The following is a 15,253-nucleotide window of genomic DNA, read 5'->3' on the forward strand; positions in this document are numbered from 1 at the left end:
TCCCAGGACCTGAAGTGGGAGACCAACATCAACTCCATCCTCAAAAAGACCCAGCAGAGGATGTACTTCCTGAGACAACTGGGGAAGTACAGTCTTCTACAGGAGCTTCTGATCCAGTTCTACACTGCGGTCATTGAGTCTGTCCTGTGCTCCTCCATCACAGTCTGGTATGGAGCAGCCACTAAACAGGACAGGAGCAGACTGCAACGGACTGTAGGGGCAGCAGAAAGGATCATCGGCACCCCCCCTGCCCTCCATCCAGGATCTGTACCTCTCAAGAACCAGGAAATGGGCAGGGAAAATCATCACAGACCCATCATACCCTGCACACAGACTTTTTTATCTGCTGCCCTCTGGCAGACGGTACAGAAGCCTGCAGACCAGGACCACCCGACACAGGAACAGTTTCTTTCCCCTCGCCATCTCCCTTCTAAACAGTTGGCCTGTCACACTGCTCCCACTGCCAGACTGCAACTGCACCTTATGTACATTCTGTAGTATTCATTCCACTTCATTTCTGTATTCTATGTATATAAGTTTAGATTGGTTATTTATACTTAGTTTACACAGCTTTGTGTATGTATGTGTATGCATGTGCAATGTATATATAGACACGTGTGTGTGTGTGTGTGTGTGTGTGTGTGTGATTTACATTGCTGTGCTTGAGAGCCTCCATCTACCGGAACCAAATTCCTTGTATGTGTCTGCACATATACTTGGCCAATAAACCTGATTCTGATTCTGATTCTGACCTGAGGCCACACATCAGTACATCCATCCCAGAAGGCGAAGTGGGGAGGCAACAGATGGACTGTCCATAATCAAAGGGTATCAATCCCAGAGAAGCAGAGCTACGGCCTACTCTGTAAGTTTCAAAGATGCATTTTTATGGAAAGATCCCCTGTGATTGAAGTAATGGTTTTACTTATGTGCATACATGCCCTTGAACGTAACCTGTGACACAGACCAGGAGGGGGATTAGCTCAAATGGCAGAGCGCTCGCTTAGCATGCGAGAGGTAGCGGGATCGATGCCTGCATCCTCCACACGCTTTGTTCTTTCCAAAGCACAAACAAAAATGGTCTGCTGTTATAGTCCTCTATCATGATGTTATAGTAAATGAAACTTGTATAAACCGTGGTATCTTAACTGTGACCAAGAAGATTAGGCAGTCCCCAAGAATACTGAAGACCGAGAGCACACATCAGTACGTCCATCCCAGAAGGAGAAGTGGGGACAGATGGACTGTCCATAATCAAAGGGTATGAATCCCGGAGGACCAGAGCTACAGCCTACTCTTTAACTTTCAAATATGTGTAGCCTGGGTAGCCACACAGGACACAATTACTGGGGTTCTTAATGTGCAGTTTTATTGTCAATGACGACTGAATAAACCAAAAAAATGTCCTTTGACCTTTACTTTTGTCAAACAGCGGCCATATGGACTTGTACTGAACATCGACAGCACGAGAGGTAACGTGGCAAAGTAACAGAATAACCGATTAAACAAAGATGTGCCAATACAATACGAGGAATAAAAGAAATTCAAGTCCTCCACCATAATCCCTGTCCCCAAGAAACCTAGGATCACTGGACTAAATGACTACAGACCCTGCATCCTCCACATGCTTTGGTCTTGCAGCGTGAGAGACAATTAATGTAAGTTTAATTCATAATAAGTGAGCTGTGTGGTACGGGTGACATGGATCTCATTGTGTTTGACCTTCCGTTGAGCTTTTTGTGAATGCAGATTATGTAGAAGTGTAAACAGCCACCGTCTTGGACTGAACTGAAAGTGAATGTAAAATTAAACAGTATAGTGGTCCAGTATAGTGGTCCAGTCCAGTGGTCCAGTCCAGTGGTCAGCGCTGTTGCCTCACAGCATGATGGTCCTGGGTTTGGGTCTACCATTGGTAGGTTACTTTATAAGAGGAGTTAGGATGTTCGTATAACTTTATTTTGTGCTTGTACTTACAGTACAGGCACTTACAGCTTACAGTTTTGGATTAAAAAAATTATTATATTACACTGGCATTATTGCATCCCCTCTGTGACTGCTCTTGTATAAGATATATAGACAATAACTCATAGGCTTCCTCTAACGCTGACCTATTTTCTGTTTTTCTATTTTGTTTTACACACACAGACACAGGAATCTACATCATTAATCTCAGCACATCCAGATTCTGCAGTGCTCCCAAATGTTTGTTAAATCCGTTCATTAGTTTGAGCCAACCCTCTACTGCTAGGTTTAACTTTTCAAAGTCAGAGAAAAACATGTGGCAAACTTAGATGTTTTGGCCTATTGTAATCCCACAGCCTGAGCTGGTATGATTAACAAGGAATCAAACAGCCCTGAAGTTAAAGCTAAACCTTATTTTGACTCTTGCATGGGGATTTTGAGCTCAGGTCAACTGTGTTTTAAGGATAATCCACAGAATCAACTGGTGTACTAAGTTGTGAAATGGGTAAATCTATACTTAATTGGTTTATCTACTATTATTTTTGCACTTTCACAAATTGTAGCTGTGGTTTAGAATTTGAAATGTATTCTTAGAGTGATCCCTCATGTTATTGCATAACAACAGTATTAGAATTTGGTCTTTGAACAACACCACAGCAGATTTTAAAGCAGTTGAAACTGTAATTAACGAAATAAAGCATCAACAGTTTAAGAATTACAGCAACTTTTGCACAACTACTCCTTTTACTCAGGTTTGGAGAGATCGAGGAAACGTCTCTAATACTCAGATGCAAATTTCTTGCACTCTGTGCCTGGCGGAAATATGGGACCCATAACATTGAATGATTAGTTTAATGCTCTACCAGGATTTCAGTTTCTGCTTGTTTGTGGGTGTTTTTACCTTCATAAATTATGCTCAGTTGCCCTTTTTATAACTTAATAAGTTTGGGTTTTGTGTTGCTTACACCTTTTTGGGCAGCTATAAAACTGAATTCAACACTTGCAGACAACACTTTGAAGTCTGAAGTTTAGTCTTGTATATTACTTCCCTTTAAATTGTGGCAGTATGGAGTAAACATTAAAAATCTTAATAGACCTGTCTGTGAGTACTTGGTGTTCATACAAACATATAATAGACAGTTTGGAATTATTCTCATCAAATGAAAGCTGGAACTATCCGCATACATCAGTCACCCTGCAAACCAGGGCAAAAAACCCTGCTAACATTATGTAATGTTTTATACCAGAAGAAAACTTAATATTGATTATTTGGTATGCAAACCTAAGAAGAATTTCCCTTTAATAATATCATGCACATCCTGTGTATAAGAGTGTCTGTGTTAAGGAAAGAAAGTAAAAAGAGACCATAACATTACAGTTTAAATCATTAACAGAATTAAATCATTTGTTTGAATGAAAGAAAACAAATTGTAATCTAGATATTGGAGTATCTAAATAAATTATCCACTAAAAAAACTCACTACCCCACACTACCATATGTTTGGTCAAAACAGGAAGTGGTTCCTTTGTTCTCGAATGTTGCTATAAAGAGGTCACTTCCTGTTTCTCCAGGACTGCTGGTGCTTGTTCTCTACTTTGTTTTTGCTCTTAGAGGATGTGTAGATGGAGGAAGAGGTAGTAAATCAGACTGAAAGGTACACCAAGGCAGATCAAGGATCTTAAATGATGGTACACAGGAACAGAAGTAATAAAGTGCAATATGGATGGATGCATTAACCCTCTACAGCACAGCGTTGCTCCAAGGCAACAGAAAGTTTTTTTTAACCCTCATGCCCAGTACACGTAAACTGAAATGCTGCCAACCAATCAGGGTGTTTGGAAAAGTGAAAAACTTCAGTCCAATGCTGTGTTTGAGTCACTATCAACTCAAGCATGATTTGAAGGTGGGGCATCCTTTTCTGACACATGGTCCTAGGACTGCATGGTGTCAGAAGAAGGTAAGAACGTTTGCCCTATCATGTTTAAAATTACATAAACTGGAAGTTAAAAACTACGTGTGAGTGTAAGAAGATGCTTTAGGTTTTATTATGTTAGGTTTTATTAAGTGTTTTAAATTTTACCTTCTCAGAAATCCAGTTTCTCTTTTCATAGTGCGATAAGGGGTACTTTTTAAAGAGACTTTGATAACAGTGTGTTCGTATGTAATTATATGTTATTTCATGTATTTGTGCACATTTCACTAATGTGATCCTTCTTGCACGGTAAGAGACAATCAAACATTTCCTCCAAGTGGAAATTTGGCCCTAAATACAAAATTGCACAAAGTCTGTGCAAATCCAAAAATGAAGCAAGAGGAGAGGGTGAGTCTCTCTCCAGTTAATGCAATCTAGTAGTGACCAAACTAAAGGGGATTTGATGTGTCACCACGCTAAACTGTAATACATGGAACACCTGCCTGCTAAATGTGCACGTTAACATTATTCTTGTGAGCATGAAAGTGTGCTGATGTTATTAGTGCACTCAAAGCATAATTGTTCCTATATAGAGCCTCACAGGGATCCTACAGGAAACACTCTTTCTTCCTTACTCCCACTCACGATCTTCTTTTGCAACGCTTTTCGGCAGCCCGAGAGTCCATCTTCACTTTCCTCTGCTTTAGTCGTACAAACAAGACTGATGGATTAGATTGTTTCACACATTGTTGAGGAGCTTTTTACTCTTTGTTGTTCCTCTTCCATTCCTTGGAGATATTTTCTTCTTCCTATCCTTCTGATCACATTCACATTTCATTCGATCTTATTTCCTTCCAACCTACACAGTGTTATTGTCACTCAGAGCCACATGGGGGTTTAAAGACAAAGGAATAGAACTCTTATAGCTTCACACAAAACTAGATCAAATGCTATGTTGTTTAGCAAGCAATTTTGGCTGTTTTTAAAGGGAGCAGGAAGTCAACTGCTGCCTAATTATTTTCCTGTATAATTCGAGCTTTTATATTGTGTGCATTTTCCAAAAGCTGAGTCTCAATAAAACACCATCTGTCCAGTCCACCTAATCAGATGGAGCACTGCTAAAGCTCTTCTGCATCCCCTACCAGAGATGATAAATACTTATGAATTTAAGCATGTCAGTAAGATCTGTTTTTTTTTCAACAATTTTTCTACACTCACAAGCCACTTCATTAGGTACACCTCTTCAATTCAGTTTTGTTTATAAAAAAAGAGCCCAGTTTATGTCATACAATGATCAGACTTCCTGATAGTGTTGAGAGGAATGCAACAGTAACTCAAACAAGCACTTACAACCAAGGGATGTAGAAAAGCTCTGAAGGCATAATGAGAACATTAAAGCAGATGGGCTGCAGCAGCAAATGACCTCACGTCTGACAGCTAAGAACAAGAAACTGAGGCTACAGTGTGCATGGGATCCCCCAAAAAGTGGACAATGGAAAATAGGAAAAACATGATCTCCAGTTCTGCTGCAACATTTGGATAAGTAGGATCACAATTTGGCATTAACAAAATAAAATGGATTAAAATGTATCAATGACCCTTGTATCAATGATTTGGCTTGTTAGTGGTGGTGTAATGGTATGGAGGATTTTCCCCCTTAGTACTCAGAAGGGGTTCAAATCAATACCAGCAAGATGTAACTAATGAAGTGGCCAGTGAGTGTATGTATATGTATGCATGCTTCTGGACATTTATGGCCAGTGTGGTCAGATGAGATAGCGCTTGATAACTTTGAGGCAAAGCCGGTGTTGTGCCATTTAGAAAAATACACAATAACAACAATATAGTGTCATTTATGTGCTAAACTCAAGATACTGTGAGGGGTTCAAAGTTTCACGTTACCCTTTCTGCTTCTGTAAATTCTTAAAATATTTGTTTTGAAAATCTTTTAATTAGATTTTTAAAATTTTTCAATTAGAATTCTTACTCCTAGAATTGCAATAAACAAGTACAATTCTTATATCAGGTCCAGTCATTCAAGTAAACCAGGAGTGCAGTTCATTAAAAACAAACCACTAAAATTAAATGGACATTACCTATAGACATTAGTTTTCTGGTGTAGAATTGACAAAAGCTGCAGCAGTGAGCATTTATAAGACATCTTATAAATCTTGATGCAGGCAAGATGCAATGCAGGCATCTTGATGTCTTTGACACTGGTGCCTACATTGCATGATCTGACCTTAACTTGGTTTAATTTGCCTAAACTTAAACAAACTGAGATGGAAAGATCCACTTGATATGAAACTACTTCTGTCTCACTTGACTACCGGCAACTGAGTTTGTGTCAGTGAAACACTGCAGAAGTCAAAATGTGTATAGAAAAAAAGAAAAAAAAATGTACACACGACAAGAGAACAGCTCCTTTAAAATTCAACAAACATTTATTTGTGAAGTCTGTGACAAACAGGAGGCAGTTTTAATGTCATGTTTTACAAGCTACACTGGTTGGATAAAACAAAACAAAATCACCAACCCCTTTAAAAATCAACTTGGATCAAATTTTCTCATCTTCCTATTAATGTTGGCTGCCACATTTTATTCTCCATCAGCTTGAAAACGCTTCTATGTACAGAAGAAATGCTCAAGTGTGGCCTATAAAGGGAGAGAGCTACATACGTCCACAGTGACCTGGCTCAGATCAGCTGTTGATATTCAGCTTTTCTCAAAAAAAAGAAAGAAAAAGAAGTAAGGACAAGGACAGAGTACAGACCTTTCTTTTCAAGTTGCAATACAAGGGACATGTTTTCTTACTGTGTACTCATTTTATTTTGCTTTCATAGCATTCCCCTTTTATTTAAGAATCAAGCAGTATTAAAAAAAAGACAAGAGTATAGGCTATATAAAGCGAATATACAGGCAGTTTCTAGGTAATAGTTTAGCCAACATTATGAACAGCTTAATATTCACGTATAGATTCCCAGCATGTAATGATCATAAGAACAGATGGTACAGATTAAATGGAAACAGATTAAAAAAGCTGGGGAAAAAACAAAAACGTTGCTTCAACAGGCTTACAGACACACAGGAAACAATAAGACTTGCAGTTTGCATCATGCAACCTGTAAGAAGTCATCTGTCAATGGCTGGTGATGTGTGACCTGCAAATCTGTTCTGTAGTGGCTGAAATGCCTCATGCTTATAACCTGAGGGGGTGGAGCATAAGGAACACCTGATTGGCAGGTGAGAAGGCTGGAGAGGCAGAAACAACTGACTGAGGAGGTCAGAGTCAGAGAAACTGGAGACGTTTCATTTTATCATGGGACGGTTGACCTCAAAATGAAATTCACATCTGGCCAGTGGAACCAGAGGAAATAGTTCCAAGTAGTCCCTGCAGGAAGTTATTTATTTATTTGAGTATCCCACAAATGATTAATGAAAAGAGACATTTATGCATTTATGACAAGTTTTTCCAATCATAATTTGTCTCTTTAAGCACCACAAGAGAAGAAAATTTATTTTTATCATATTTAACATAAGGCAGAAGACATTTCTCCAAATCTTACAATAAGTTACAATGAAATAATCTAGGCAGGCCAGAGGTAAAATATATTCATTTCATTTTGCGGTGAACAGTTCTGCTCATAGAAAACCAGTTGGTAGTAAATGTCATCTAATATTCATGTCCAGCTCTGACATCCTGCATCTTGTATTTGTTCTAATAAAAATCAAATACAATAGCAAAAATATGAAAATACAATAAGTTATTATCATGGTTTAAATGAACACAAACCAATTAATTTGTTTGCATTTTTGTGAAAAACATAAAACTCCAGTAGTCCCTGTTGTTTGGCGAATGCAGCAACGTGGCAGTTATATGCACGTGCTTTGAAGATGTGCCAGGACGTCATGCTGTCCGTCAAAAAAAACATTGAACTAAAATGTAAATTGGTCCACATTGTCATTCAGCTGTAGGTCTGCACACAAAAACCCCTCCTAAGGCTGCGTGTCATTTAGAAACTGCCGGACATGAATGCACAAGATGATAAATTAAGACGATTAAGTCCAGGTGTAACTATGTGTGGCGTCATCATACAGAACGTACTTAGGTGGAGCCAGACATTTGCAGAAAAATAAGCCTTAATTGAACCGAGACATCTTTGTAGAGGAAAGGCACTAAAGTTACCTTCTTGTGGACAGTGAGCGTATAAGACAATGAGACTATAAGGCTAAAATGTCCAATGATGATCAATATGTTGAAGAAACCCGAATCAAAGTGTTTAATGACACGTGTCAGAGGTAGAACAGATCCCGGTAAACTTTCCATCTAGAAATTTTGTTTCATGTGTGTCATCAGGAGTTTCAAAATAAAAGCTTTAGCGTTATTTCAGTAAAGAACAAAGTCTTCCGGCCTGCTTACGGCATCCATGGCACTTTCACCTTTTTACGTGCTTGAATCTGAAACTCAGTGGAAAAGGTTTCGAGAACCGATCCAAGACCGTGATTGATTTTATAGTTGTGGAGTATGTCTAAAAAAAAAAGATATAGTGGCAAAGTCTCATATTAGTGCAGGATAATAGTTCCTTTGTGGTTTGAGCCTATTCATTCTAGTGTTTAGTGGGGCAGACTGTGGGATGACTTAAGCACTGGTTTGTGGCCGTTTCAGACATGCCACGGAGATTAATTTCCGACATAGTCTGCTCCTGTTAGATTCTCCACAGTGTAAGAGCTTCTGCCTTTTTAATGGATACACAGACCTCTCGTATGAGGAGCTCACTGAATGGAAAAGAAGCGCAGCAGTTTTATCAATGCTCATCATTACTAATATGTCTACACAGTCATCAGTGTAGTTAGCGGGTACAATAGCTAGTCACTTGACTGCTAACTTAGTCACAAATGTGTCAAAGCCAGTTTTAAGCATATTTAACCTCATGACTGGAAAAAAATGTAATACAGGACTTCTATAGATAGTTGCACAAACCTCACTTTCTTGCCATTCGGAGCCTGTGGTATCTATTTAATATGTCACAAGTCTTTCCAGTATTTATTTATCATTCTTGGTCATGTTTCTGATCAACAGCACCAGTATCTTTCCTTTTTAGGTCTTGCTCCCTTTCTTTTGCTTTTCTCTTATTAAGAATATGTTTTAGGATTCAGTTCATTTCCTGTATGTGCTTCATAGACGTAAAATGACAGCGTGAGGGAGAGTAGGTCTACAGCAGTTCAGTTATTCTTTTATAATGAAGAGTCAGCATCGGCAGTTGGCCAGACGTTTATGCTAAAAATTGCTGTTGGCACACATTTCCACTATCAGTGCATCCTTCCTGCAAAGCCTTAAATTACGGAAATGTCACGGAATGTCGAAAAGGCTTGACTTTTCAGTCCACTTGGATGCACGGGGTTATTCATTTTCGGTGGTTTATCCAATCAGACTGCTTGGGTAGGACTGCATGTTGTGTAATGCTGTGGTTAAAAAGGAAAAAAAAAATCAGTCTAGCCTTGTGGTAATTGGGTCCGTAGCTTTTGAAGCAGCGCCTGCTTTCATGCAGTTGGGTTTGTACCAGTTGTGAGGGTTGGAGAGGAGACAGCAACATTTAGACTGTGGGTTTTCTTCGGTGTGTTATTTAAATACACGCACTGTTTGTGTAATGCCCTATTTTAAACTGCTGAGTCATTAGAAGCCGAGAAACGCTGGTCTACTGCTCAAACACGAAGTGAAAGAGACGCGTTAGAATAGATGGATAGAAAACTGAGTGGACTGCCTTGTCAAAGGGCAGCAAGTCCAGAGCAGACTTTAAACTGAGTAGCACCATGACAGAAAGACTAGAAACCGGCAAAATTTCAGTAAAACGTCCATAAAAATAAACATAACTAAACAAAAATAATTTACTCTCCATACAGTGCAGATAACCCTTGATATAAAAGTTCTGCTCTTACATCTGTTTAAGTACTTTATGCATTGTAATTACATGCATAAAAACAACCCTATTCATTTAAAAAAGGCCTGCTGGGTTTGCAGTTTTCTTTAACAGAGTCCAGTTTTGGTGTGAGCTGACTATTAATAAGTGATCTGACAGGCACTTTGAATATCTGTTTATTGATTGAAAAAAGAAAGACATGGCAAAAAATAAAAACAGAGATAAAAGCCAAAAAAACAAAATGTTATTCAAAACCCTGCCAAATATGTTTATGATTAAATTACATTATTTTCTAATGTTCAATCCACTAAAAAGTATCACTCCTTAATATTTCTGTTGCGAATGAAGGATGCGAATATATCCTTCAGAAATATATTTTATATTGTTGTAACTGTCAGTTAGGGGGGAAAAGGTGATATATGTATAAATTAATAATATATCTTTAAATTTAAAAAATCTAATACTAAATAAATAAAACAAATCTTTGAAATTATTTCATGATGAGTAAAAAATGTCAGTGCTGCTGAGAGTTTGTTGTTTACAAAACTGCATTTATGCTACATTTTTAAAAAACGTGTATGGGTTTCTACACTGCGTCACCAGTGCAGCCTTACAATGCAATGCAGGCGTGTGTCAGAGAGCAAAGGAGGTTAAGGGTGCTTTAAAACATCTGCCCTTCACCAGAAAGGGATTTATGAACTAATAAACCAGAAAACATGACAGCCACACACATCTAGCATGACCTCAAATAAAAAAACGGAATGCAGAAAAGACAGTGAGCAGTTTGAGCTCAGCTACACTGTTTCACTGATTCTTTAGTCTGTTGTTGAAGCTGCTTCAATATCACGTTTTTAAAGATTTATCGAAAGGTTCCTTCCAAAACCCAGCAGTTAGTATATGGATGGATTGGATTTGCTTTGCTAGGAAAATGGAATGCATTTAATGTGATGGTTTTGCCTCCGTCTGTGGCCTATTAGCTCTGAATATAGGTGTAAAAAGGTCAATTGTAATTGGTGCATTTCTATCTGATGCCATGCTCTTAGACTTTGGAATGGTCCCCAGTTAGTGTAACCAACTGAAATGTGTTGGGAAAGTGTGCTGTGCGACTGGACACCATGTCTTCATCACACCATCACTGAAAGGTTAAAGGAGGAATCTTGACATCAGCGAAGGTAGATCTCGATAATAACAAACAGGCACTTTTTTTGCCTGCGGAAAAAGAGTCAAACCAAATGATAATTTCCCAACTGGACTGTGGAGAATAACCTACGCTAATCTATGAGGTTTAAATTATGGCTACAATGCCAGAAAATCTCTTCGTATTTGTGGCCAAAGTTCTTTTGGAAACCAAGCCTAAGAGTATTTTTGTTGCTTAGGTTTGCTAAGAAACAAAAAATAGTAGGAGGTCGTCTCTGAGATCACTTATAGCAAGAAGTTTCTAGCAATAAGTGCAGTCATGCTGAGATATGCAGCCTAACAGTCTTTAAGTTCTTCCTTTAGGAAGGAAACGCTGTAAACGAGTCCTCGACTTAAAACAGATGCAGAATTTTTTTAGATCCATGTTGGAGACACTTGGTGGAATGTTACCGTGCTAATCAATCTAAGCGGGATAATTTCATGTGTTTATGACAAGGTTCGGTGAGTAACTGTCTCTGCAGGTACCATCTCTGGAGAAATCACAGCTCTTAACCAGATTGCATCTCGGAGACTGATGGTTTCAGAGTTATGCAGAATATCTCTGTGAAGAATATCTTGTCTATGGTTGTATGTCTCCTACAGAAACATCCGCACTTTCATTCCATATTTTCTTAACCTTGATTGTTTTTATATCTTAATGGCTGGCTGCTTGCTCAACAGCAAGGTGGCAGGTTGATGTCATCAAGTTGGATCTTCCATTCTGTTGTAGTACCTGTCATTGTGCAAATCTGATGGGGTGTTTAGTAGCTCCAGTCCTGACATCTTTGTTTTATTTTGTAGCGTCTCTTTAGGTCATTGTTAGTTCTGTTATGTATGAAAGCATGTGTCTTTTCTGCTCTGCTGGTAGCTTGTATTGTTTAGATCTGATTAGGAGTTTTAGTCCCCCTGTCCTTGGCATTAGAATGGTACAGTCCAAGACAACTGATGCATTGCTCGGTGTGTTTGTGTGATTTCTTTTATGCGCATGTGGCAGTAGGTTTTTTTCAGCAGTCTATGCAGTGTGCTATCAGTGTGTGTGTTACGTTTGGCAGTGTGCCTACATGGCAGGTTTTAGGGGTGTGTGATGTGACAACAGTGAGTGTTTTCATGGCAGTAGCGTCTGTGAAGAATCGTTGTTTGCTTTCTGTACGTATGCGTGCGGCAGTAGTGTTGTCACTCGTTGTTGGTGTCTGCCTTCTCCTCTGTTGTAGGCAAAGACTCTTGTGGACGGTGCTTGCAGTGACGAGTGGATGCTCTTGATGGTCTGGCAAAGCAGGCAGACTGGGCAGCGCAGTCGCAGGGTGCATCCTGGGAAATGGAAAGATTGGAAATGGAAGTGTTATTTCTCCAAACATGGCGGTATGAATGTTTTTCCTGTTGCATGCTGTGTACAGTTTTTAATTAAGCTAAAGTGTTAAAACTGTACCGAGGCCAATTTAGCCTTGTGTCGATTGCATGTTTCCGAAAAAAATATTGGGGTTTGGAAATTAAACGAAGAAGAAAAAAACAGCATTGAAACTTTGAGCTTTTATTATTGGTCTAAAACAAGCAACACCAAGGTATCCTACATGAACCTCACCTCTGTCCCTGATCCAGTAGCAACGGCGTTGCTCACGGTTTCCTTGCCTCCTCCCATGATGCTGATCATCTCCTCCCCAGCTGTCTGTCTCATAAACCTCTTATTAACGATTCTGGTCACGCTGTCGTTGCCTCCACCCAACCCAGCCAGCGTGCCAAGTCCCCCAACAGCCATTGACACGCACTCTGGCTTGGGCTCATCAACGCTGCTGAAGACACCCAAACTTCCAAGGTTGCCGAGAGATTCTCTTTGGGCGCTTTCCCCAGACAGGGGGGCTCCTCCAGGGCTACGGCTGCTGCAGACATTCCTGAAGAATTCCTGGACCACGCCACCGTACCGCTGAGAACTGGGGTCTGATCCACACACCGCCACCCCCGAGGGTTTTCCTGCGGCAGGAAGGTGCCGAGCTGGGCTAGCAGTCTGGCTTGGTCCTGACGCAAAGTGAGATCAACAATGGGTATGGCACTAAACAGGATCAGCTGATAGCTAGAAGCGTGCTTGATATTAAAAACATTTTCAAGATGTGATGAGCAGGAATTACTACTCACAACAAAAGTTTGTGCACTCCTTTTCCTTTCTAGTAATACATTTATACAAACGTTAACATCTCTTCCTAGACATAGAAGGTTCATGTTTTACACTTGAGGTTTTCCTTCCTTGCATATTGTTACTGGTACAGGTGACTATTGTCTATCTTGCCTCTTTCCTGCAGTGGATGTTTGCTGAGTTACTTTTTAACAAGCTACAGTATGCTCATGTGCTCACTTTAGATAAGAAGGAGACCTACAAGGGAAGCAGCTCGGTTTGGGACTTTCCGTACAGCGGAAATGTTAGCTGGGAAAGTTCTGAGAAGAAGCTGCTCTTTAAAACGTTTGCTGTTAGCAAATACACGCCTTCTCTGAATAACTAGGCTTTGAGGGAGTTAAGTTCTAACTTAACAGATGTTTTTATGGACTGAGTGTTACGTACTTATGATTCAAAATATCAGTCTTTCAAAATATATGGCTCCCCTCCTTGAGCGAGAAGCTTCTTCCTGTTAAAAGGGAGTTTTTCTTTGCCACTGTTGCCAAGTATTTGCTTAATGGCAACTGGAGCATTTCTCTCTATTGTTATATTGTAAAGTGTTTCTGTGTAAATTTCCCTGAGATAATGTATGATGTAACAAGTGACGAGGAAAAAAAAGGCAAAAAATAAAAAAAGGTAAAAAAATTTAAAACTGCACTCATGTTAGCAGAGTTTACTCTTACTATTTCTCATTTGTGCTTTTTCTACTGTGAAAGAATTAAAATATCTTTTGATGCAGCTTAGCAACCAGCTGGTTCTCTGACATCTCAATCTGTTCACAAAACTGTATTAATTTGGTTTTACAGTAAAACTAAAAGTTAACAAGACTACATAACCCTGTGTCATTTTTTTAAAAGTGACTGTTTTTATTGGCACTTAATACTTCTGACTAGGGCTGAACGATATATCGCATTTGCGATAATATCGCGACATGATCAAGTGCAATTTTCTAACCGCAAAGGCTGCGATTATACTCTGGACATGTCCAAATTCATGGGCTGCATCCTCCTGAGGCCGCATTTGTAGACCGATTACGTCACAGCGACGCGCCGAAGGCTGTCCAAATTACTACCATATCCCAGAATTCATAGCGCGGCCCAGCCAAACTCCAGTTTCCAACAATGGCGGCCGCTACTAAGTTTTAAAATTACTCATACTAATCTTTCTGGGTCACAAAATAAACTTTTAAAATATTTTCAGGCGAGAAAGTAGTTGTGTAAACATCAAATATCTGCTCGGTTTATCAAGATATCCCATATTTGCAAAAGTGCTTCGACGTTTTCAGAGGCGTCTGCTACCCACCAGCTCGACAGCTAGCCGGGAGCTCGAGGGTTACTGATGCGGCCGAGAACGGCACAACTCCCGGCACATCATTTTCAGATCACCGCGGAGTTTCGCTGCTCGGGTTAAACGTAATATATAAGTCACTTAGACAACCTAAAAATGTTATTGTTGGGCTTTTTTCAGTGTTTTGTTTGTTCGTGAGTAAATCGGTTTGGCTGAGATTAAAGTTATTAGATTAGATAAAATAAAACTTTATTAATCCCCCGGGTGGGTTCCTCCTTGGTTTTCACACAGCTGACTAAACGTCAAACAGAAAACTTATTAAACAGAAGTATGAGACAGTCGAGAATTTACGCCAGTGTCTGGTTATATTTTAGATAGCAAGAAGCAGACGGCCGAGTTTATTAAACTCCACCGAGACAGCGGTGACGCTAATCAGAAGGCTAGACCGTCCAATTTCACGCCTTTAAATTTTAAAGGCGTGTTTGTGTGTGTGTTTATACAATTGCTATTATGTTTGCACTTTATGTGTAATGTTACTGACTGCAGAGATCAGTAAGATGTGTGTATTTTTTATTTATTAGTTTTATTTATTTAATATTATTTTTTAATTGAATGACTGTCTAGTAGTTCACAGATGTCGAAAAACTGAGTGTGGTAAAGCCACTGATTTTGTTTATGTATATTTCTGCAATCTGCACATTGTACTGACTTTCATTTTAATGTTTACATCAGGGTTCCTTGTCAGCACTTTATGCTCAGATGTTTGTAAGCTAAAAATAAACTATTGTGTATGTTCAAATATACTGTTGTGACTGAAGAAGTTAAATAAAAATGTCAGTCATCAATTCATGCAT

The 15,253-nt window shown here is 39.3% G+C and overlaps 1 protein-coding gene across 1 annotated transcript in view; it reads right to left on the reverse strand.

The window, feature by feature from the left end:
• Window positions 1-6,300: 6,300 nt before the first annotated feature.
• mtcl2 (microtubule crosslinking factor 2) overlaps window positions 6,301-15,253 on the reverse strand; it is an 89,424-nt gene continuing 80,471 nt past the window's right edge. The window contains exons 23-24 of the mRNA XM_026155101.2: window positions 12,549-12,979; window positions 6,301-12,277 (exon numbers count right to left, since the gene is read on the reverse strand). Coding sequence (XP_026010886.2) covers window positions 12,143-12,277; window positions 12,549-12,979 — 566 coding nt within the window. The 3' untranslated portion in view covers window positions 6,301-12,142. The remainder of the gene's footprint in view (window positions 12,278-12,548; window positions 12,980-15,253) is intronic.

This window comes from Astatotilapia calliptera, chromosome 20, assembly GCF_964374335.1.
Source record: "Astatotilapia calliptera chromosome 20, fAstCal68.1, whole genome shotgun sequence".
Classification (NCBI taxonomy): Eukaryota; Metazoa; Chordata; class Actinopteri; order Cichliformes; family Cichlidae; genus Astatotilapia; species Astatotilapia calliptera.